The sequence below is a fragment of the Phocoena phocoena genome, chromosome 6, assembly GCF_963924675.1.
Source record: "Phocoena phocoena chromosome 6, mPhoPho1.1, whole genome shotgun sequence".
Classification (NCBI taxonomy): Eukaryota; Metazoa; Chordata; class Mammalia; order Artiodactyla; family Phocoenidae; genus Phocoena; species Phocoena phocoena.
In genome coordinates, this window is record NC_089224.1 from 88042140 (window position 1) to 88068415 (window position 26276).

General features: G+C 37.3%; 1 protein-coding gene across 1 annotated transcript in view; it reads left to right on the plus strand.

The window, feature by feature from the left end:
* SLC44A1 (solute carrier family 44 member 1) overlaps positions 1–26276 on the plus strand; it is a 120288-nt gene that overhangs the window by 80088 nt on the left and 13924 nt on the right. The window contains exons 7-12 of the mRNA XM_065879926.1: positions 1806–1895; positions 6574–6713; positions 7909–8095; positions 9209–9374; positions 10372–10528; positions 11217–11300. Of these exons, the coding sequence (XP_065735998.1) occupies positions 1806–1895; positions 6574–6713; positions 7909–8095; positions 9209–9374; positions 10372–10528; positions 11217–11300 (824 nt within the window). The remainder of the gene's footprint in view (positions 1–1805; positions 1896–6573; positions 6714–7908; positions 8096–9208; positions 9375–10371; positions 10529–11216; positions 11301–26276) is intronic.

Here is a 26276-nt window from a genome sequence, read left to right on the forward strand (position 1 = left end):
TTATAAATAGATACATATTTTTAAAAGAATATAATATATCTGAAACTCATTTCCCTTCTTTTTCTCTCATTGGAGAAAACTGGTGTATTCCCAAACTTTGATTACAAAGGCTATAATAACCTTTAATATGATAATAGGAGGTTTCTATTATCAGCACCCCTTTGTTTTTAGTTTTGATTCCAAAAGGCTTACTTGCTTATAAAAAGAGGCTACATATTCTCTTTTATATTTCCATCAAAGAGCAAGATTTCTGATATATTATGTTTGGATTATGTAATTTTTTTCATTGCTACAATTAATATCTGTATTGCTTGAAAAAGTAGGAAATCTCCACTTGTTAGCCATTTAGTTTTTTGGTCAATAAATAGATAATAAAATAAATAAAAGCAAATAAATTTTATTTTCAAGATGTAAATTCCCTATATTATCCTAGAACTATATGTAGCCATATCAGAATTTATAGACTTTTTTAGTTGGGAGAAGTAAACTGTAGTAGGAACCAAACAACTATTTTGTTATATAAGTAAAATGAGTGTTTATGCCTATTAACACCAATTATAGTCATTGAGAAGTCTAGCTATATTTCTGTCTTGTCATTAGAGAGTATTTTCTTTTTGCTTAGGTAGTACTTGACTCAGTTGAAATAATGCTGTCCATATGAAAAGCTATTTCTGTGATATTTGAAACGCTCCCATCTGTTTTTGGTTCCTGTACATTTATTGCAAATGTGAGTACCTTAATAATGTTACCTAGTCACAGATCCCAACCGTTTATTTGGCTTTGCAAACGGTCCAAGGAAACTTGATTATTAGTCTAGCTTTATTTAAAATTTTTTTGATTTCTGAAATAGTTGAATACTTGAACCAAGAAAAAAAAATCCAAACCTAAAATAGTGTTAATAATGTTGTTAGGCCATTGGAATTCCATTTTTTATTAGAATGGTTTACTTTTGAGGTTTAAGATCTTTATTCATTTGTTTGTGAAATGGAACTTTAGATAATTAAAGATGAACAAATGATGATTTCAGAAATGAATTTCCCCATGCAAGGGTTAAATCTTCTCAGTTTCTTTTGAGATTTTCATTCAAGATTTTGGCATGTTGGAATTTAGCTTGGGGTGGGTAGAGGAGTTGGTTAAATAACTCAAACTAATCTTTGCTCCTTTTTTGGAGAGCTTCTTAGTCAGGACCCCTGACCTCAGTTGAGAAGTAATGTCAGAGGAATTTTGGCTTCAGTAGTTTTCAGGATATTATTCTATAGAGTCAGACCATTTCTTGGAGTTTTAGAGGAGAAACAACTAGAAAAAGATAATATACCTTCTGGCTTGTTGACCAAACATCAGAGAAGTTGGTCCTGAAACGCATAGGTGACTCAAGGAAGTGTAGCACCTAATTTAACTGATGTCTGTCTACATGTGGTAATTTTCCCGGTCACCAACACGGCATGTCATTCTCTACACTTTGTGTGTCGGCATCTATGTTTGCATGTGAGTTCTGATGTCTTCCTGTGGCAAATCCACAACAGTTCTGTGCTGTTTTTGAGTCACCATATACATTTGCATGTATTCTTTTCTGTCATTTATAAACCCAGTTAGGTGCCTTTGGTTTTAAGTGATGCTGTTCAAGTGGTACAAGTACCAAAGTCAAAGTACAAAAGCAGCCAGTTTCCTTTCTTACCTAAACTGGAGTCATGAACTTGTCAATAGCAACAAATTATTTCCCTAGGAGAAAACAATTGAAAGAGTTTCTCTTTATATTTTCTAAAGTTTTCAAATGATATTCTGTGTGTTCTTTATCTTCCCTGCAGTTCTGTCCATGATTTTGATGGTGATAATCAGGTATATATCAAGAATACTTGTGTGGATCTTAACAATTCTGCTCATCCTGGGTTCACTTGGTAAGCTGCTTATTCCTTTGTTTTTTAGTAATTAGAATTGAGAGTTCAAGTTTGCCTTTAACAGTCCCTCAATTCAGAACTATTTTGGTTATTTTAAATAATTTTCCTCTTGTAAGGCCTGTGAATTCATTGATAAAATGTAAAGACAGGTAAGTGGATTACATTTAAGTTAGTTCACTGTGAGATCACTAAATCAAATAAAATAGGAAGGTAGGTGGCTTTTGGAATGAGAGCAAGTGATATTTTTAAAAGGGGACTAACGTTTTTCTGTCAATATCAGTTGGAGGGGGAGAGTACAACTGAAAAGAAAGGAATTGAGCCTCTGTTCTGCTCCTGCTTTTGAATTTTCACTTGATTCTTCCAGTGCTCCCTGCCTGGCAAATGAAGGGACCCTTTCTTTTTATCCTGCACTTTTTTAAGGCCTAAATCAGCCATTCTAAGGTGTTGAAATTCTTTCTGGTTGAAAAGTGTTCCTGGCAGGATAACTCTGTCGGGGTGGGGGTGTGTTTAAAATTTTGTTACTCATTTTTCTGTCTATTGACATTCTATTTTGTTTTCATTTTAGTGTTTCTAATGAAACCTTCTGGGTTTTCTGTGTTTATTGTCTTTAAAAAAAAATTTCCCCCTCCCAATTGTAAATGTCATACCTACTCATGGTATCTAACTACTTCCATGGTAGAAAATAGAAATATAGGAAAGAAAATAAAAGTTTTATTTCACATGCTACATCTTCTCTTTAAAGAGTATTTACTTTTGCCTTTAAAAATGTCATAATTATAGGGACCCACCTTCAGTTCACCAGTGTTAGCATTTGGAATCCAGACCTTGATATTCATATATATATGTATGCATGTGTGTGTGTGTGTGTGTGTGTGTGTATATGTATATAGTATAAAAACGTTTTAACCCAATATGAAACTCTTTCAGTAGGAGAATTTGCCACCATTACGTTTACCTGGTATGTTTGGTCTTACTGATGTCATCTGTTTTATGTTTTCCTTAAATTTATGCTTTCTCATTTTGTTTTCCCTATCTTTGCTGTATGGAATTGTGTTTTCTTTGGTTATTTTCACCCTGGCTTTGGATGGTATAATTTTATTTTCACTTCTTCAGTTGGTAACCCATACATTTTCAGAAAATATTCTTCAGTCTAGAATTCTATAATTATTAAAGGCTGAAATGAAACAATACTTGTTGAGGTCCCCCCCCCTTTAAATTTAGCATAAACTTTCCTTCCTGTCTAATCCTACTCTCTTCTGCCCACTCGCACTTTTTAGCTCTTGTTAAATATTCTGAGTGTTCGTTATTCAGGTTATTATTAAACTTAAAATATTATTTGTTGTACTATATCTTTTCAAAGAATCTTGCTTACCTTTGCCTTGAGGAGTTTCATAATTATATTTGTTTAAGTTCTCCTGTCCTGATTTTAGTGAGAACTACTGGTCCTGTTTTTATTTTTTTTTAATTTTTATTTTATATTGGAGTATAGTTGATTTACAATATTGTGTTAGTTTCAGGTGTACAGCAAAGTGATTCAGTTATACTGGTCCTGTTTTTATAAACGTTCATTCGTGAGTTCTAAATTTCAGTTCATATTTGTTTTGACTGGAATCTGAGTTCAAGTAACTTATTCATGAAAGACTTACGGGTTGTAATATTCTGAATTCTTGGTTATCTAAGATTGCCTTTGCCTTCACATGTGAATATTGAATTTGTTGCATATAAAAGTCTTAAGATACAGTATATTGCCTTATGTCTGTACTTCATTTCAGAGAACTTTGAGACCAGTCTAAATTTTGTTCCTGTGCCCATAACCTATCTCACTTACCTAGATGTTTATATAATTTTTAACTTATCCTTACAACTTAAAATTTTTGTCTAGTTCAGAATCTTAACTCAGTTTGCCTATGATCTCTTTTTTTGGGGAATCTTTTTCAACTTTGAAAAGTTTACTTTATTTCTATACTTGTTTCTTGTTTCCATCCTGGTGGTTTTCTCTTTAAGATCCTTCTTACTCTCCTGCTATCATCTCCTAAATTATCATTTTAATCCTTTTGTCATTTTCTTTACATTGAGGAAGAACTCTTCGAGTTTATCTACCATATCACTGATTTTGTTTTCCTTGGTGTCAGTCTGTACTTGACTAGTTAATTTTGTTATCCCAATTTCATCTTATTTGTAGGTCTTCCTTCTCTCAGCCATCTTCCTTTTCATTTCAGTTTGTAGCCTTCAAATCTAATTCTGTGTTTAGATGATGTCTTAGTCAGTTTGGGCTGCTGTAACAAAGTACCACAAGACTGGATGCCTTATAAACAACAAACATTTATTTCTCACAGTTCTGGAGGCTGGGGAGTCTAAGATCAAGGCACCAGCAGATTCGGCATCTGTTGAGGGCCATCTTCCTGTTTCCGGCCATCTGATTGCTGTGTCCTCACATAGCAGAAGAGGGAAGGAGCTTTCTGGGGTCTCTTTTATAAGGGCACTAATCCCATTCATGAGGGCTCCACATTTATGGTCTCATCATCTTCTAAAGGCCCCACCTCCAAATATACCATATTGGGGATTAGGATTTCAGTAGATGGGTTTTGGGGAGACACAGCATTCAGTTCATAACAGATGGATAGCTTTTATAATAAAAGTAGATTTGAATCCCAGCTCTCCCACTTACCAAGTATGTGACATTTGGCATGCTGCTGAAATTTCCTAAATTTCAATTTCATCATTTGCAAAGTGGAGCTAATAATACCCACTTAATAGCATTGTGTTTAAATGTGGTTGCAACTCTTTGTGCTAATTCCTGACACAAGTTTAAATGTTTAATTAATGATATCTACTGTGGATGTTATGAACAATGCCCTTGATGTCATCATTATTATCTCATTCTATTTTCCTTGAACTTCAGGCTTTCTCTCAACTTTTTATTTCTGTTTGTAGAGAACGTATTTTATCCCATTTTTTGAGGATATTAAACAGTTTTCCAAACAGTTTTCTTGTACCTTTAAGATTCCAAAATGGAAGTAGCCTTTCCCTTTCTCTGAAATATTCTTCATAGACTCATGGTTGTTTTGGTTTGTTTAATCATCTTCCATAGAAGAAAAATTCATGCTTAATATTTGCCAACAGGTAGTTGGAATTTCCCTTTGACACTATTATTCACTCTTGACTTGAGTGCACGTGGAGGTCAGGTTGATTTGCATAGATCTCAGCCCAGTTGCTTCTCTCCCAGGCATTCATCTCATCCACCGATACATACACATCACTACTCTGAATCTTCCACTTCCTTACCGTGGCCTACAAGGCCTTGCAGTATGATCTGGTGCCCAGCTCCCTCTCTGCACACATCTCTTACTGCTTTCCCCATTGCTCATTGCTGTAGCTCTAGTGGCCTCCTCTTTTCTTGCCTGCCAGGCATGGCCCATATCAGCATCTTAGAACTTGCTGTTTCCTCTTGCCTGGAACACTCTTAGATAGGTTCGTAGATTGCTTTCTCCCTGTCTTTGATTCTTTTGCTCCAATATCGTCTCACCCCAGTGAGGCCTTGCTTATATAAAATTGTAATGCTTTCCCAGCGCTAACACTTTCTATCCCTTACTGGCAGCTTTTTTCTTAGATTTAATATACTCTATTTTCACTTGTTTCCTTGTTTTTTTTTGTTTCCCCGTTACTATATACGCTGCATGAGAGTTGATGTTGGTTTTTCACCGTTCTATCCCCAGCCCCTAGAACAGTAGGTGCTGTAGGCACTCAAAGTGTTTGTCGAGTGGGTTGAATGAAGGTGTCCAAACCAGCTCTCTTATATGGAGGCAGGTCTGCCTCCCTCTTCAGTCTAGATCTCAGAATCTCTGAACCAGTCATAGAGATAAAAATTCCCATCCCTAGTGCCCACTGCTCTCCAGCTATCAAAGATTTCCTATCTTTTTTTTTTTTTTACATCTTTATTGGGGTATAATTGCTTTACAATGGTGTGTTAGTTTCTGCTTTATAACACAGTGAATCAGTTATACATACACATATGTTCCCGTATCTTTTCCCTCTTGCGTCTCCCTCCCTCCCACCCTCCCTATCCCACCCCTCCAGGCGGTTACAAAGCACCGAGCTGATCTCCCTGTGCTATGCGGCTGCTTCCCACTAGCTAAAAGATATCCTATCTTTGTTCCTACCTTTGGTGGGAACCACTCATTTGATCGTCATTTATTCATGGTACAAATATTTCATCAACTGCACGAGTGTCTCCTCACTAGGCACTGGGGTTAGTGTACAACAGAGAAGATCTTTGCCTTCCTCAGCTTCATTGCTGATTTCTGTAACCCTTGCTTGCTTCCCACAGGCTCCGTAGTTTAAGCAGGCGCTGAGGCTGTCTTTGTGACCAGTTCCTCTCAGGGGTGTCTGTCCTTGCTGGCTCTTTCTCAGCTTCAGAGTTGATAATAAATACAGTTAAAGGAAGTTTATTTGTTACAGTGAGAGATTTGTAAGTGCCTAATGTGGAAGATGTAAGTGGAGTCATTGGCGTTCCCCTTATGCTGGCAAAAAGTTACAGCCACGCACCTCCCAGCCAAATGGATTGTTGCTGTGTTAGTCCACGTTGATGTATAGGAAGGGGCCAGAAAATTGAGGATTTATGTTACACATTTTCTTGTGCCAGTTATTGCAAAAACAATTGTTTTTTTTTTGTCTCCAGGTGGCACAGGTGTACTATGGTGGCTATATGCAAAGCAAAGAAAGTCTCCCAAAGAAACAGTTATCCCTGAACAGCTTCAGGTAGCTGAAGACAATCTTCGGGCCCTCCTCATCTATGCCATTTCAGCTACAGTGTTCACAGTGAGTACAGGCCTTGGTGTATCTTTCAGGTTTATGTTTTAATTTATAGATCATTAATGAAGCAGAAACTCATGCTTAGCCATTGCATGCCTAACCATGATCCCGATTGGATGAAATCTCTGCCCCACAGTGTATGACATACTCAGAAGGCTTCAGAAGGCTCCCCTAAATGATGAGTGCTATTTCATGTGACATTTTATTCTGTGCTGCCTGCTTTTTGAGAGGGAATTTTCACCTAGAGTATTAATTATCATTTTCTGGTAAGAACATACATCTTATTGTCATGAGATAGTGTAATTATAGAAAAGTCTATTAAGAAATAGGCTACCTAGTGTCATTCCATCTACGTATTCACTAATTATTTCCCATTTTTCCCTTTTAAACTTTTAACAACATTATTTTAAAAAGAGAGGTGAGCTTCACTAACTAGTATCATTATTATAATAACTGCAGGAAAATGATTCATTAACATGTGGTTCAATAATCTATATTCATATCTTTGGTTCATCTCCTTCTCCTCTCTGAAAAAAGGGGGAAAAAATCTCAGTCCACTTCTTGGAGCAATCCCAAGCTTTTCATTGAGCATCAGAAACCAAAAATAAAGCCATCGTAAAACCATTGGTGCCAAAAGATTTTTGTTTGCTATCATTGTACAAATATTTATTCATCATCTTTTAAGTACAGTTCTCTGCGCCAGGTGCCAGGGCAGAGTAGGGAGTGACAAAGGATAAATTTGACATGGACCCTGCTTGTAAGGTGCTTTTGGTCCAACAAGGGAGATGAGGTATAAGTTCTCTGTGCTTTTGTGGTCATAGCGTATCGTCTTTTCCCCTATTTTCAGAGTGGCAAGCATGTATCTATTTAAATAAATTAAGAGTCTCATCCTGATGACAAGCAACACGTTTTGATTCATAACGAGTGGAAAAAGGGAAAGTAGAAGAATTAATACGTCTAGGATATATTAATAAATTGAGAAACTCTTTTATGTTTAGCTTTAAGAGACATTTTCAATATATAATGAAAAATAAGGGCTGCAAGAGAGATACAGACTGTTAAAGCGTTATTGGGATTCAGAGAATGACACATCCCCATTTTGGAATGAAAGGTTATGTTAAAAATTTTCCACCATTGTTCAGTTTCTGTTTTTACTGCTTAAAACAGTAGCTGGAATCTTTCCATGTGTTCTCTTCTACAGGTTATCTTGTTCCTCATAATGTTAGTCATGCGCAAGCGGGTTGCTCTCACCATCGCCTTGTTCCACGTGGCTGGCAAGGTTTTCATTCACTTGCCACTGCTAGTCTTCCAACCCTTTTGGACTTTCCTTGCTCTTGTTCTGTTTTGGGTGTATTGGATCATGACACTTCTCTTTCTTGGCACTACCGGTAAGAAGACATGTTACTTCTTTCTTTTAGTAATGAAACTGATTTGCATTAAAATATTTTAAAACATCAGAGAGATATAATTCTTAAGACATTTATGGACTAAGGTCTAACAACCGTCAGAATTAGCAATGGTTATGGCTCGGCTCTTCAATAACATATTCCCCGTTCATGATTTTTAGAACATCCCAGCAAAATGAGTCTAAACCAGGTAGGGCCTGAAATCATATCCAGTTTCAAGATGGTTATGGATTTGAAGTAAGTTCCTGTACTGACTCAGACATTTGGATTCATTCTGAGATGAACTAATGAATGCAGTGCTGCTCTGGAATTGCCTCAGACTCCAGTTATAGCCAAAGATCAACTTGCTTCCTTGGGACTTTCTAGTTTGGAAGTGACCTGAACCTATGTAGAGCTAGTAGTGATACAGTTCACAGTTAGGCTCTCAAGACTTGCTTGTAGCCATACTTAATATCAAAGGTTATGTATGTCTAAATGGAATTAATTATGAGGAGTGGTATAAGGATAGTAAGCTTATATGTAACTTCTTTGGCCATTCAGCACACCATCACCAATTGAAAATAATATTAATTTCTGTACTTTGCTAATAATTTAGGTCTATAATTATTGGACAAGTAATTAATACCTCTGAAAAAAAATTGAAGTGTTTGAAAATTCATGCCTACACTAAATAACTGATAATGTGGTAGGAACTATATTCAGGGACTTCCCTGGTGGTCCAGTGGCTAAGACTCTGAGCTCCCAATGCAGGGGGCCCAGGTTCGATCCCTGGTCAGAGAACTAGATCCCACATACCTCAACTAAAGATCCCACACGCGGCAACGAAGATCCTATGTGCCGCAATTAAGACCCAGTGCAGCCAAATAGATAAATAAATAAATATTAAAACAAAAAACTATATTCAAATAGAACTTTTAAAAGCTATATATGATGGCTTTGAGGGTCCCTTAATGTAATAGCACTGTGATCATGAAGTCAGTGGTTTGGGGATAGGGACGTATTGTTGGAAATTAGATTAATCTCTTAGATTTAATAGCCGTACTTATTGGTTTATGCTTTATGTGCTCCTTCTTTCCTTCTTTGATATTTTCCTAGGCAGCGCTGTTAAGAATGACCAAGGCTTTGTGGAGTTCAAAGTTTCTGGGCCTCTGCAATACATGTGGTGGTACCATGTGGTGGGTCTGATTTGGATCAGTGAATTTATTCTAGCCTGTCAACAGATGACTGTGGCAGGAGCTGTGGTAACATACTATTTTACTAGGTGAGAATTTATACTTGTCAGAAAACTTAACTTGTAACTACATGGATGGACCTAGAGGGTATTATGCTAAGTGAAATAAGTCAGACAGAGAAAGATAATAACTTAACTTGTAACTACATGGATGGACCTAGAGGGTATTATGCTAAGTGAAATAAGTCAGGAAGAGAAAGATAGTAACTCTGTATAGTGACCGATGATAGCTAGACTTATTGTGGTTATCATTTTGTAATGTATAGAAATATTGAATCACTATGTTGTACACCCAGAACTAACATAGTGTTGTAGGTTAATTAAAAAAAGAAAGAAAGAAAGAAAACTTAAGATCATCTAAGTGGTTTTGTCTAAAGGAAATGGAACTGAGAATGGTAAGAGTTCCATTTCTTTAAAAAGTAATTGGAAGTGAATATAACAAAATCATTCTGTGAGGTAGGAAAATGGGAGGTTATTATTTTATTCTTTATACTCTTCTGTAGCTTTCTCAAAAAATTAATTAGAACCGCAGGTCATGCTACACTTAAATTACATTTAGCAGAAGAACGAATCTTGTAGTAGTGTCTTATGTACTTTTGCTTTATATAAACGTCCATCAAAGGATAACAAGTCTTTTTAATGTGTATGGATCAGAGCAAGTATTGTGACTTCCTTTCCTAACTTCATAGCTGAATATACACTACAATAGGCCTTATAGTTTTCTATTATAATGAGGTGCCAGGCCTAACATCTTTTTAAGTTCCATTATCTGATTCTACAATTAACCCCATAACTATTTGCTAATAAGAGCTTTCAAAGCACAGTTTTATTTAACTTAAAGTGTTACAGCGTAAGAACCCCATGAAACTACCATAAAGAAATGAAACATTGATTTTACATGGTACATCTGTAGCGTTTATATTACTTTGCCATTTTGTCATAGAGCTAGAATAAGAAAAATGAACTAATTTTTCACTCTTTTGGACTCTAAACCATTTCTGTGTTTCCATCTTGGTCTCTTATATAGGGATAAAAGGAATTTGCCATTTACACCTATTTTGGCATCGGTGAATCGCCTTATTCGTTATCACCTTGGTACTGTGGCGAAAGGATCTTTCATTATCACATTAGTCAAAATTCCACGAATGATCCTTATGTACATTCACAGTCAGCTCAAAGGAAAGGTAAGGAAAAACACTTTTCTGGACTTTCTGTGGGCAAATTCCAGAACTTCAGTTCTGCACGTAGCAAAGTTCCCAGCGATATTAAGTCCAAGTGCAAATGTTTTTTTCAAAGTCCTTGCCTAGTAGAATCTAATTCTTCCCTTTTGTCTCCCACTCTTGCACTCTGTAGTTTCCCCAAATGTCTTGTGCTTCTCTTCCTCTGTGTGGACTGAACACACTTTCTTCCTTGGAACCTCCTTTCTGTCCTTGACTGCAGAAATACCGTGCATTTCTACATAGCTTAGCTCAAATGCCCCCTCTTCCTAGAAGCCTCCCCGGAGTCCTCTCACCTCCCAAGTGATGTCTTCTCTCTCTCTTCTCCACTCTCATAGCACTAGTATCTATATCATATTCTGATTCTAATTGTTGTTATGTTTAGCGCTTTTTTTTTCTCCTACTAGATTATAAGTTCCTTGTTGGTCTCATATACCTTATATCTTGTATGCAATAGGTACTAAGTAAATGTTGAATTGAACTGATTAAAAATAATTCAGCCATTACATTTTGAGGAAAAAAAGGGTGAGTGTGGAGGCTTTGAAGCATAGGTTGTGATTTTTCTTAATTTTTATTTTTCTAAAATTTAGAATATTCTATATGATACGGTTTGATTCTTTGGTCTTTAATTATTTCCATTTTTCATTCTTTCCAGGAAAATGCTTGTGCTCGATGTGTGCTGAAATCTTGCATTTGTTGCCTTTGGTGTCTTGAAAAGTGCCTAAATTATTTAAATCAGGTAAAATGTTTTTTTGGTTTTTTATTTTTTTGTTTGTTTGTTTTTAATTGTCATATCCTTTCTATGTTTCTTTTTTTTTAATTGGGTTATAGTTGTTTTACAATGTTGTGTTAATTTCTACTGTACAGTGGAGTTCCCTGTGCTATACAGCAGGTTCTTATTAGTTATCTGTTTTATACATATTAGTGTATATATGCCAATCCCAGTCTCCCAATTCATCCCCCACCCGGCGCCAAGGTAAAATGTTTTAAAAATACATTTAACATTCACTTTCAAAGATAGGTTCATTGTTTCTTCTTCCAAGATAAAGTTATTGAACTTAAGTGAAAGATGTTTTGTTTTTCTCATGGTGTTATACATTGTACCTTGATCACGTATAACTGTTTCAATCATATTCTGGTTTTTAAACGTAATATATGTTCTTATCAAGGCTTATTATTAATTAATTGTAGTACATTGATAAAATATTATTAGTGTCCGTCTTTCAGGAAAGACATTTATCTCTTATCCCTTAATTCACATCCTTTCATCTTTGATCTTCTCTGAGAATCTGTCTACTCTAGCCATAGTTCTTTAATTCTTTCAATGCTTTTTGAAAGGTTTAGTGAAAAGCTGTTGTGACACTTGCTCCTTTTTGCAACTGTCTACTATTGTTCAAAACTAGCATGCTCTGTAGGCCGTGGGGTTTTTTTTGTTTTCGTTTTTTGTCTAACTGCGGAAGACTATGATACTGGCCTGGAAAATATTATCAAAGGAGGTGCTGTTTCTAAGGTCAAATGGAGGGATTGATACTTATGGGGTAACAGTTCTTAGCGGAGTGGGTCTGTCTTTCTGTATCTGAGCATGTAGGACTCTCGCTGTGAAGTACTCTGTTCATCTGGGTTTGTTTGTTTGTTTGTTTTTTAACCACTTTTCTCCAGTCGCTGAAAATCAATTCTAATGTACTGATGCCCTCATCTAATGGACCAAAGATAAAAATTGACTTTCTCACCATTTACCTTTAAGTGATTGCAGGGTAGCATTGCACTTTCCATTCGCTCACGGGTAGTCAAAGGGTAGGAGTCCTGTGGTGATGGTGTTGAGCTTGCCTGGAGTTTGCTTTATTGGAGTTTTATGGTTAATATGATAAAGTAGGTATGACATTTCATTAGCAAAGTACATTCTTGTAGCTCATCATACTCTATGGATGTAAAGCATTTGGAAGGTTATTATTAAAATAATTAGTAACAGCCACAACATTCTGAAAAATTATGGCCTTTAAAATTTGGTTTGGGACCAAGTCATCTTCATCAAAAAAGTTGATGGATGCACTAAAGATAATCATCATTACATTTTGTATCTGTCACTAAATAGCTTATTCTCAGAGATATGGGCTAACCTCAGCTCTGTTTTCAGTTCCCACAGGTACCTTTTGCTCTCGCAGTTTCCAAAATGTTCAGGGAATAACTTCCTTCCAATGCTTGACTGACTCTTACTGATCCTTAATGATTCTTCCTGAGCATCACCTCTAAGGAACTTTCCCTCATTACCCCAGCCCCTCCTCTGACTTTCCACAACACCAGTTCATACCTCTGTGAAAACACTAAGAACACTATATGGGAGTTGTCTGTTCACTTCATCTCATCCTTTAGACTTTTATGTCCTTAAAGGCAAGACTTATTTTTGTCTCTCCAGAAACTATCACAGTGCCTGGTCTACAGTAGGTGGTCTTTAACTGTTTTCTGAATGAATGATTAGTTAATCAATGAATATTTGGACTAAAAAAGACTGAGGCAGTGATATAAAACTCTAAGAATCTCAAAAAGGATATGTGCAGTCATACTACAGGAAGGAAACAAATCACATCATGTCAGGATGGTCAGTAACCAGGTGCAAACATCCAAAGTTTTCAGCTCATTCCAAGCTAAACATTAGTCAGCAGTTTAGTCCCAGCAGTCCTGAGATGTATATACAAATTACAAGTTGGTCTTTCTTTTACAGGTTTTGTCCATTTTGCATCCTCATTAGGTAGGCATGATGTCTGAAGATTCAAGGGAAGCATCAAAATAGTAGTAAATCAAATATGGGAGCAAAGGTTTAGGGAGAGTGATTCTGAACTCATACCTGGTAGCTCTCTTTGGGAATATGAAGCGTTGCGATATGGGAACTGGTTACCACTGGAGCTTCATGTCTCTTGTTTTCATAGGAATTTTATTTGAAATGAGGTCAACATATTGAGGACATTAGAATACTTGCTGCCATGACAGGCTAAGCATAAGTACCAGTTACCAGTGGAATTTTTTAACCCTTGTTCCTGAGAAATGTTTCAGAGCTGGATAGGCACCCATCTGTTTGAAGTGTTTAAGATGATAGGGGTCATGGTGGTACTGAATAAATGAGCTCCAGAGACTTTTCTGAACTTTGAGAAAACAGGATATAAGAGTATGATCTCCTAGTGCAAGAAGGGACATTTTTAGTGCTATCACACACGTTCGGCAGTTGTAAGCTTAGTGCTCTGCTAGAGATGAAGCCATAGCTGGCACCAAGATGATGGCGTCAACTCACACCTTTCGTTTTGTCTCCTGTATTTTATTTATCATTGCTTTCTGAAAATGAAGTTCCTTTTCCCATACACATAGGATTGAGCCCACACTTTTATAGCCTTGTTGGAGAAGGTACAGTGGATAATTGCGGGGAGGCCCAATAAAGAGAGCCCAGATGTTGAAGACGTGTTTCAATCCCCAGCAGTGTAACTGTTTGGCAAGCTCCGTGAAAGCTCTGAGTCTCAGTTTTCTTCTTCAGTAAGTGGAGAAAAATATACCTGTCCTCAGAGGCTTTAGGTTAGGATGAAATATAATGCAGATAAATCAGCTCTTACAGTGTCTAACTCTTGGTAGATACCTAGTAAGTGTTGTTATCGCTCTCCCTCCACCGCATTTTATTTTTTTGTAAAGAACTCCCTGTGTTTTACTCTAAGATAACAGAGCTATGACAAAGAAAATTCAAAAGGTAGTTCTACAAATGAATCTATTTTCTGTAAAAATAAATGTAATGTAAGATACTGAAGAGTTTGGAAAACCAAGACAAGAACAAAACATCACCCATGATCTCACCATGTTAACATAACACTTTTGTTACCAGCCAAACGGCAATTCCTCTGTCCTGGACCTCCCGAAGGAGAGAACTCAGTCGAGAGACATAGAGCAGTTTTAAGCAGCAGAAGTTTTATTAAGCAAATTGAGAATATACTCCCAAGAGAGAGAAGGGGAGCAGGCCGTCCGGAAACCAGAAGCAGCCCGCAACGGATGTAGGGCTGGTTTTTCAGTGTGGTGCAAAGTCCCTCCTTGTGTCTTGCGTCATTTGACTGCCGAGGTGATTGACAGCTTTAGGTTATATGACTTTTCTCTTTGTGCGCAGGCGCTTACCCACAAGCACCCAAGGGAAACCCCGGGGGACATGGGCAAAAACCGCAATGCTAATTTATTATAAATACGGCATAATGAACCCCGGGTTTTGCTGTGAGGCACCTTTTAGGTCTTGGTGGGCCTGCGTCAACCTGTGCTGGCGGGTTCGTCTTGTTTGGTCTCCATAAGGCTGGAATCCTAGCGGTCCTTGACCGCAAAAAGGGAAGATCTCTGGGCATGTTCTGATCACCTGTGTCCAGGTCGGGGAGGGAAAGATGACCCCGTCCAGGACAGGGCGAGGAGCCGCTCATGTCTAACTACCTACCACTTTCATTAAAATACTTATCATTAGCTTTGAGAAGAAGTTTGCAGTATTTCACTTCAATTAATGTCTGATAAGCTCTAAGCCTCATATGTAAAATGGGGCTGATAAGAGTATCTGTAGTGGGACTTCCCTGGTGGCACAGTGGTTAAGAATCCACCTGCCAATGCAGGGGGACACGGGTTTGAGCCCTGGTCTGGGAAGATCCCACAGGCCACGGAACAACTAAGCCCATGCACCACAACTACTGAGCCTGTGCTCTAGAGCCCGCGAGCCACAACTACTGAGCCCACATGCTGCAACTACTGAAGCCCGCACACCTAGAGCCCACGCTCCACAGCAGGAGAAGCCACCGCAGTGAGAAGCCCGCACACCTCAACGAAGAGTAGCCCCCACTCACCGCAACTACAGAAAGCCTGTGCACAGCAATGAAGACCCAGCGCAGCCCCAGAAATAAATTAATTAATTAAATTTAAAAAACAAAAGAGTATCTGTAGTGCCAGTTACCGTGAGGAGGAAAAGAGTCAACAGTGCTCTAAGCATGTGCTCAGTGAGTGGTGAATCTTATTCTATAGTACTGTCCACAGTTAATTTATTTTACATTTTTATAATGTGCAGCAGTTATATTTTCTATTTTCTCTTGTCAGTTCTGTTCAACTTTTCTTTCATGGTTTCTTACTTGGCTTTTACACTTAGAAAAGTTTTCCCCACCTCAAGATCAAGTAATTATTCTAGCATTTTTTCATATAGTCCTTTAGAGATTCCCCCTTTTTAAAAGGGAAAAAAAAAAACATTTTAGTTTATCTGGGATTTAATCAGTTGTCCCAGGACCAGTTAGTGATTAATCTATCCTTTCTTTTGCTGTGAAGTGTCAATTTGATCGTGTATTAAACTCTTACATATCATACTTGAGTCTGTCTTTGGGCTTTCTTTTCTGATCTGTTCTTCTACTGGCACTGTTTGTTTTTAATTTAAAAATTTTTTTGAAGTATAGTTGATGTGCAATATTATATGTTACAGGTGTACAGTACTGGAATATTTAATTATACTTCATTATATATCTCAAGTATCCTGTGATGCAAATTTCTCCTTCTTATTTTTCAAAGATTTCTTGTCAAGTCACCTGTTTACTCTCTGAGGTTATCTTCAGAGTATTCAATAGAGTACATTGAAAACGTAATACTAATTATAATGCCAGCTAACATTTACTGAGCACTTACCATGTGCCGTGCACTGTGGCTCACATTTCACATGCAGAGTCTCTCAGTTGGAGTTCTGTTTTGTGTAGTACTCTCTGGAAATTGTTAACAGTGAGTTAGTTAAGGTCCCTTTGCATCATTTTCCTCCTATCCTTTCTTCTGCTGTCAATTCCTGATGTCAGCATGCAACCCACAGTCAAAATCCTGGAGCAGGACTGGACAGCACAAACCCCTGCAGGGCCGGTTGAAGTCCGTTACATCACTTCTGTGAGTGAGTGCAGCAGCCGGGGTCTAAAGCAATAGGGAGCAGTAGAGAGTGATCAACTGGATGGTCACTTTCCATCCAAAGAGGGCCATCACTACTTAGCTCTGGGATACTGTTTGCCATGTGAGAACTTATAGACAGTTTCTAACTCTTCCAGTTTTCTAAGAGAAGCCAGAATTCTGGATGTTTGCATTTTATCTCCTGCTATTAAAATGTTGACAACTAATAAAGAAAAGAATAACTCTGAGTGAGCCAAAGCAAACACTGTGTTGTCTTTGGACCCCACAATGTCAGTTGCCCATAGGCCACTAGTTTGTTGCCACTGCCTTAGAGAATGGAGAGGATAATGGAGAGGAGTGTTTACATGGAGGCAGGGTAGACCAAAGTCATTGTGCAGTACACTATGAAATTCCATAATCCCAAACCATGCTTCAGTGCTAAACAATGTGGGAAACATAGCTGACTTCAGAAAAAGAGCTTTAGATTTTTAAAATAAGCTATTAAATATTTACAGCATAGGTGCTAGAGTTTTGCAGATAAACAGAGTGAACTGTGAACTGCTCTTTGTTTCTGCAGGTGCTTATCTTAATGTGACAGGAAAGTTATGGTACATCTAATCTAACCTATAGAATTCACTTTAGGTAGAAAGATGGTTACAACTAGAATCTGTTACATTTGGGCATTGGATTACTCAGGCCTTGATTTACTTTGACTCCACTTGAAGATAGTACATTTAACACTGGAGGGTATCTGCTCTCTGGCTGATAAGCTCTTAAGATTATAAAGCTTTTCTCTACATAGTATGAGTGGGAGTTATTTTTGGAGCACCTACTTAAATCCTTGATAGTATACAAAGCACTTCATATATATTATCACTTTCTCTACACAACTCTGAAAGGAAGGCACATTTCCTCTGTTATACATGAGAAAATTGAGCCTGGGACCTTGTGGCAGATCACATGACCTAGAGGTGGAGGAAGTTTTCTAATCTAAGTTTACCTAGATCTTACCATTGCAATGCACAGTGTCCTACAGTTGACCCTTGAACAACATAGTTTTAAATTGTGTGGGTCCATCACAGATGAACTTCTCACCCACCTGGAGAGAGGGATTTAATTTTAAAGGGAGGAGGAGTGAGGCTAATGATGGGGAGGCACATGCATTAGTCTACCAAGCAAGGGGCAGGGCTTTTTCGAGGGAGTGGGGTGCCACCCCCTTTTTATCCTGTTTTGGTCCTTAATGTACAGTACTGGCATGGGTAGGTATGTCGTTTAATATGCTAATGTAGTGAAATCAACATAGAATGAAAAACAAATTGTGCGGGTCCACTTACGCGCAAATTTTTTAAAATAAATACTACAGTACTGCACAATCCACTGTTGGTTGAATTCACGGATGCTGGAATCACAGAAAACATAGAGTATAAAGTTATATGCGGATCTTCAACTGTGAGGGGGAGTTGGCACCCCAGCCCCTGCGTTGATCAAGGGTCAACTGTATATACATATTTGTGAAACTTAAAGAAAACTAAAGTATAGTTTATTATAGAGAATATGCAAACATCTCAAACTTTCATGTTTCATGCTGTAAACTAAGGTAAGTGATGGTTTTAAAGACAATCTATTTAAATTAAGATTTGCAACATACTTTTAATTCTTATGCCCCTTAAAATAATATTTGCAACCAAACTGAATGAAATATATGGTATAGATTGGACTTTGTGCCCCTTCCATTCCCTCACTCAAAATAAGAAAGGGATCATTTTACTTACCATTTCCCTTATTTAATGTATAATGATCCACAAAGTTGTACATAACTGTTCCCCTTTTCCTACCATTGCTGTCTAGTTTGCCCATATTAAGTGAGTTATTATGTAAAGATTTTAGACTTTAAGAGAATTTCTAGGTCCTTCAGTGAAACAAAGAAAGTGTGTAAAAATGTAGAAGCTGTTCTCTGACCGGTGGCCAGGCAGGACTGGGTTACCTGCCTGGCGATCCTCTGCCCTAACATATTTTCTTCCACATGACCAGTACTTTTTCACAAAAATGCACACACCAGGGACCATTTGGACTAACAGGCATCCTTTTAAAAAGATTCCTGGATGGTGATCATCTTTTATCTTGCTTCTGAGAATTGAATAGTCTCTAAGCCTGTGCCCTGCCTGAGCAGATGTTGTGCACAGACTAAATGTTAATCATTATGCCTGCCTGTGGGCAGTTTAGCTCAAGATCAGGAAGGCGGTCTGGGAAGCAGGTGGGTGGGCTCTAAAAATCTTAACCAAGTGGTCTGCAGAAAGCTCAGAGAACAGTTAGGGAAAGCTACAAAGGACTCAGAATCTCTTGAGAACCTTAGCATGAATCCTTTAGACTAAGAGGTATAGAAGCAGAGGGAAATTTCAATGGCCTGCTATGATCTTTAGCACATTGTTCTTCCTGAAGAGGTCATCTTGACCTTTGTGTATCACATGCAGCTCATCTTCCTGCCTTGAGAGAGGGAAAACGTTTATAAAATATCCACCTACTTTTTTCAGTTAGGTTAAATATGAAGGAGTTGCATAGATCTGTAGGAATATTGCCAAGAAGGCTAACTTTCTATGAGAATATCCAACCCTGGAACTGAGGAGTGGAGAAAAGAAATCATTATTGCCTCCTTTCATGTCTACAAATAGCCTTTCGCTCTAAAAGTAGATGGAATGGGTGGAGCTGGGTGGGGGAGAGAAGAAAGAAGCAGCAGAGGAAGAATAGTAATTGTCAAATGAACTGAAGCTTCTGAAAATTAGTGAGAGCAAAAAAAAAACTTTTGTAGTTTAGTTTGGAAGTGTTGGGTCTGCTCCTAGACTCAGCTGGTCTGATGATAACAGAGAAGAGAGATTGGAGGTGTGTGGATCCTCTCTTGCTTCTGTCTCTTCTTTCAAGGAAAGTTATGTTCAAACTGGAAAGTGGAGAACAACATAGTTAAGAGTTGTTTGTCCTCACTGAGGGGGTGGGATTTAAGACAACACCTAGTTGATTTAAATGGGTCATCCAATACCCTTGATTCTAGACATTATAATGATGCTTTTTTACATCAGCATTAATAATATATATGTGTGTGTGTGTGTGTGTGTGTGTGTATGCATATATAGAGTATGTATATAGTTAATATGGTAGGGTATTTCCCTCTGAAAACCTTTTATTAAATAACTGGCTTATTAGCCCCTGGATCATATCTTAGAATAGGGGAAATAAGGTTTTTCTCTTCAGGGAAATTGTATCTCAGATCACCAAGGACATTTGTCAATTGTTGAACTGAAGAATTGTAGTAAAAAATGCTACAAGTCTGGAAGTTGTGGAAAAAGGTACTAATAGACTGGAAATGAGCAAATGTGGTTTGTATTTCAAAAGGGATGAGGAGGTGGGTTCCCTAGACTGTAAATGAGGTTGGTACTGATTCTTGGCATTACTCTAGAGCCAGGGTCAGCAAAGTTTTTCTGCAAAGGACCAGACAGTGAATATTTTTGGCTTTGTGGGCCATATAGTCCCTGCCACAATTGCTCAGTTCTGCCATCATAACATGGAAACAGCCAAAACAGTTTGTAAACAAATGAACATGGCTGTTTTCCAATAAAACTTATGTACAGAAGTACAGATTTAGCCCACAGGTGGTAGTTTGAAAACCTCTGCTCTAGAATAAATTGTTAAATAGGGTTTTTTCTTGAGTACATAGGGAACTGGTGAGAAGTGGGAACTAATCTGGGTTCTTTGAGAATAGATCAGGCTTGGGAAGTTCTTTATCATTTTTCAGCCGAGTTACTGTTATACAAGATCAAAAGTATAGTTTATTTTGATGTCATGAGGCCTTTGGCAGAATGTTTCAAAAGAAGCTTTGTAGAAGATGAAAAAATGTGAACCACTGCAGTTAGGTGCCTGCTGCCTTTTAACTGATAGGAAACGCTGGCAGATGACAGTATAAGTGAGCAAGCAGCAAATGAATGTTACCAGGACAATTTAATAGTATGATTTCCTTAAAATGTTGTATATATTAGCTTTCAAGATAAGAAGACCTACAAACATGATATAGTAATATATTGTGATGTTATGCCAATTTGTATGATGGAATTTCATATATCAAAATCATACTATATTTCTCAGAGAGCAACATAATTTCTTGCTGCTCCATTACTGAAAAAAGTTTATGAACCACAAATAGTGACCTACTCAGTACAGTACTCTCTCCTTGGCCCTGAAAAGTTCTGCATTTTTAACCAATAAAATTAAGCATATAATGGCAAGCTAAATTTTTGATAACTCAAACCTCATCTTCATACCAGGTTCTTAATAACTAACACGCGTACAGTTGGAACATTCATAAATTAAAGACCATCTCTCCTGGGCTCAATGTTTAAAACTTTTCAGGCAACACAGTGTAAAGTAAGCCCTTCGTGTCCTGCAGTTTTCCAGCAACTTCCATATTTTGGACTCACCAACAATTTCTTAAGTCAGCACAAAACCAAAAATTTCTCAGGACGGTAAGTTTTTTGTTTTTTGTCAAAAGGAAATTATTATTAGAATGATGAAAAACACCAAATCCATAAATCACTAAATGTGTATATATAAATATATACATCATTGTATTTTTTTCACATTTTTTTTATTCAAACAGAAAGTCACAAAAATTATAATCATCCTCATCAGTTCACTCAGACCCATGGAATTTTTTTTTCATCTTGATCTTTTGTTAGCACTTGTATGAATTCATCAGTTTTCCATTAGATTTCTGAAAATGCTTATTCATTCAGTTCAGCAGTACAGTTACCAGAAACCTGTACTTGTCAGAGTCTTTTCCATGAATTCCTTGAAGATGAAACCCTTTTATAGGAACATTTTTGCAAAACCATCAGAGTACACCTAGAACTGTGTGTAAATGACAAAAGACTTAAAAATGACCACAGTTAAAGGTTTGATGAAAGTTCATAATAATACATTTGACAGAGAAATTTAGTTATTTCTGAGATATACATTTTAAAGTAATTAGAATTATGACTTATAACATTATACCAGAACATATAAGATTTTTAGGAATCTCATGTAATGTCTGAAACATTTATATTAACCTATTTCCATACAAATAACCCAAAGAAAGTTTAGTATTTGGGGTTTTTTTGAATTTTTGAATTTTATTTATTTTTTTATACAACAGGTTTATATTAGTCATCAGTTTTATATACATCAGTGTATACATGTCAATCCCAATTGCCCAATTCATCACACCACCACCACCACCCGCCCCGTGGCTTTCCCCCCTTGGTGTCCATACATTTGTTCTCTACATCTGCGTCTCTACTTCTGGCCTGCAAACCGGTTCATCTGTACCATTTTTCTAGGTTCCACATACATGCGTTAATATACGATATTTGTGTTTCTCTTTCTGACTTACTTCACTCTGTATGACAGTCTCTAGATCCATCCACGTCTCTACAAATGACCCAATTTCGTTCCTTTTTATGGCTGAGTAATATTCCATTGTATATATGTACCACAACTTCTTTATCCATTTGTCTGTCTATGGGCATTTAGGTTGCTTCCATGACCTGGCTATTGTAAATAGTGCTGCAATGAACATTGGGGTGCACGTGTCTTTTTGAATTATGGTTTTCTCTGGGTATATGCCCAGTAGTGGGATTGCTGGATCATATGGTAATTCTATTTTTAGTTTTTTAAGGAACCTCCATACTGTTCTCCATAGTGGCTGTATCCATTTACATTCCCACCAACAGTGCAAGAGAGTTCACTTTTACCCACACCCTCTCCAGCATTTGTTGTTTGTAGATTTTCTGATGATGCCCGTTCTAACTGGTGTGAGGTGATACCTCATTGTAGTTTTGATTTGCATTTCTCTAATAATTAGTGATGTTGAGCAGCTTTTCATGTGCTTCTTGGCCATCTGTATGTCTTCTTTGGAGAAATGTCTATTTAGGTCTTCTGCCCATTTTTGGATTGGGTTGTTTGTTTCTTTACTATTGAGCTGCATGAGCTGTTTATATATTTTGGAGATTAATCCTTTGTCAGTTGATTCATTTGCAAATATTTTCTTCCATTCTGAGGGTTGTCTTTTCATCTTGTTTATGGTTTCCTTTGCTGTGCAAAAGCTTTAAAGTTTCATTAGGTCCTATTTGTTTGTTTTTATTTCCATTACTCTAGGAGGTGGATCAAAAAAGATCTTGCTGTGATTTATGTCAAAGAGTGTTCTTCCTATGTTTTCCTCTAAGAGTTTTATAGTGTCTGGTCTTACATTTAGGTCTCGAATCCATTTTGAGTTTATTTTTGTGTATGGTGTTAGGGAGTGTTCTAATTTCATTCTTTTACATGTAGCTGTCCAGTTTTCCCAGCACCACTTATTGAAGAGACTGTCTTTGTATATCCTTGCCTCCTTTGTCATAGATTAGTTGACCATAGGTGTGTGGATTTATCTCTGGGATTTCTGTCTTGTTCCATTGATCTATGTTTCTGTTTTTGTGCCAGTGCCATATTGTCTTGATGATTGTAGCTTTGTAGTAGAGTCTGAAGTCAGCGAGTCTGATTCCTCCAGCTCCGTTTTTTCCCCTCAAGACTGCTTTGACTATTCGGAGTCTTTTGTGTCTCCATACAAATTTTAAGATTTTTTGTTCTAGTTCCATAAAAAAATGCCATTGGTAATTTGATAAGGATTGCATTGAATCTGTAGGTTGCTTTGGGGAGTATAGTCATTTTCACAATATTGATTCTTCCAATCCAAGAACATGGTATATCTCTCCATCTGTTGGTATCATCTTTAATTTCTTTCATCAGTGTCTTATAGTTTTCTGCATAAAGGTATTTTGTCTCCATAGGTAGGTTTATTCCTAGGTATTATATTCTTTTTGTTGCAGTGGTAAATGAGAGTGTTTCCTTAATTTCTCTTTCAGATTTTTCATCATTAGTGTATAAGAATGCAAGAGATTCCTGTGCATTAATTTTGTATCCTGCAACTTTACCAAATTCATTGATTAGCTCTAGTAGTTTTCTTGTGGCATCTTTAGGATTCTCTATGTATAGTATCATGTCTGCAAACAGTGACAGTTTTACTTCTTCTTTTCCAATTTGTATTCCTTTTATTTCTTTTTCTTCTCTGATTGCCGTGACTAGGACTTCCAAAACTATGTTGAATAATAGTGGTGAGAGTGGACATCCTTGTCTTGTTCCTGATCTTAGAGGAAATACTTTCAGTTTTTCACCATTGAGAATGATGTTTGCTGTGGGTTTGTCGTATATGGCCCTTATTATCTTGAGGTAGGTTCCCTCTATGCCCACTTTCTGGAGAGCTTTTATCATAAATGGGTGTTGAATTTTGTCAAAAGCTTTTTCGGCATCTCTTGAGATGATCATATGGTTGTTTTTTTTTTTTGCGGTACGCAGGCCTCTCACTCTTGTGGCCTCTCCCGTTGCGGAGCACAGGCTCCGGACGCACAGGCTTAGCGGCCATGGCTTACGGGCCCAGCTGCTCCGCTGCATGTGGGATCTTCCCAGACCGGGGCATGAACCTGTGTCCCCTGCATCGGCAGGCGGACTCTCAACCACTGCGCCACCAGGGAAGCCCGATCGTATGGTTTTTATTCTTCAATTTGTTAATGTGGTGTATCACCTTGATTTGCGTATATTGAAGAATCCTTGCATCCCTGGGATAAATCCCACTTAATCATGGTGTATGATCCTTTCAATGTGTTGCTGGATTCTGTTTGCTAGTATTTTGTTGAGGATTTTTGCATCTATATTCATCAGTGATATTGGTCTGTGATTTTCTTTTTTTTTTGTAGTATCTTTGTCTGGTTTTGGTGTCAGGGTGATGGTGGCCTCATAGAATGAGTTTGGGAGCATTCCTTCCTCTGTAATTTTTTGGAAGAGTTTGAGAAGGATGGGTGTTAGCTGTTCTCTAAATGTTTGGTAGAATTCACCTATGAAGCCATCTGGTCCTGGACTTTTGTTTGTTGGAAGATTTTTAATCACAGTTTCAGTTTCATTACTTGTGATTGGTCTGTTCATATTTCCTATATCTTCCTGGTTCAGTCTTGGAATGTTATACCATTCTAAGAATTTGTCCATTTCTTCTAGGTTGTCCATTTTGTTGGCATAGAGTTGCTTATAGTATTCTCTTAGGATGCTTTGTATTTCTGCTGTGTCTGTTGTAACTTCTCCATTTTCATTTCTAAATTTATTGATTTGAATCCTCTCCCTCTTTTTCTTGATGAGTCTGGCTAATGGTTTATCAATTTTGTTTATCTTCTCAAAGAACCAGCTTTTAGTTTTATTGATCTTTGCTATTGTTTTCTTTGTTTCTATTTCATTTATTTCTTCTTTATGATTTCTTTCCTTCTGCTAACTTTGGGTTTTGTTTGTTCTTTCTCTAGTTCCTTTAGGTGTAGGGTTCGATTGTTCATTTGAGATTTTTCTTGTTTCTTGAGGTAGGCTTGTATAGCTATAAACTTCCCTCTTAGAACTGCTTTTGCTGCATCCCATAGGTTTTGGATCATCGTGTTTTCATTGTCATTTGCCTCTAAGTATTTTTTGATTTCTTTTCTGATTTCTTCAGTGATCTCTTGGTTATTTAGTAACATATTGTTTAGCCTCCATGTGTTTGTGTTTTTTCCTTTTTTTCCCCGTAATTAATTTCTAATCTCATAACATTGTGGTCAGAAAAGATGCTTGAAATGATTTCAGTTTTTTTTAATTTACTGAGGCTTGATTTGTGACGCAAGATGTGATCTATCCTGGAGAATGTTCCGTGCGCACTTGAGAAGAAAGTGTAATCTGCTGTTTTCTGATGGAATGTCCTATAAATATCAATTAAATCTATTGGTCTATTGTGTCATTTAAGGCTTGTGTTTCCTTATTAATTTTCTGTTTGGATGATCTGTCCATTGGTGTAAGTATGGTGTTAAAGTCCTCCACTATTATTGTGTTACTGTCTATTTCCTCTTTTAGAGCAATTACCAGTTGCCTTATGTATTGAGGTGCTCCTCTGTTGGGTGCATACTTATTTATAATTGTTATATCTTCTTCTTGGATTGATCCCTTGATCATTATGTAGTGTCCTTCCTCGTCACTTGTAACATTCTTTATTTTAAAGTCTATTTTATCTGATATGAGTATTGCTACTCTAGCTTTCTTTTGATTTCCATTTGCATGGAATACCTTTTTCCATCCCCTCACTTTCAGTCTGTATGTGTCCCTAGGTCTGAAGTGGGTCTCTTGTGCACAGCATATATATGGGTCTTGTTTTCATATCCATTCAGCAAGCCTGTGTCTTTTGGTTGAAGCATTTAATCCATTCATGTTTAAGGTAATTATTGATATGTATGTTCCTATGACCATTTTCTTAATTGTTTTGGGTTTGTTTTTGTAGGTCCTTCTCTTCTCTTGTGTTTCCCACTTAGAGAAGTTCCTTTGGCATTTATTGTAGAGCTGGTTTGGTGGTGCTGAATTCTCTTAGCTTTTGCTTGTGTGAAGCTTTTGATTTCTCCATCGAATCTGAATGAGATCCTTGCTGGGTAGAGTAATCTTGGTTGTAGTTTCTTCCCTTTCATCACTTTAAGTATATCATGCCACCCGCTTCTGGCTTGTAGAGTTTCTGCTGAGAAATCAGCTGTTAACCTTATGGGAGTTCCCTTGTATGTTATTTGTTGTTTTTCCCTTGCTGCTTTCAATAATTTTTCTTTGTCTTTAATTTTTGCCAGTTTGATTACTATGTGTCTTGGTGTGTTTCTCCTTGGGTTTATCCTGTATGGGACTCGCTGCGCTTCCTGGACTTGGTGGC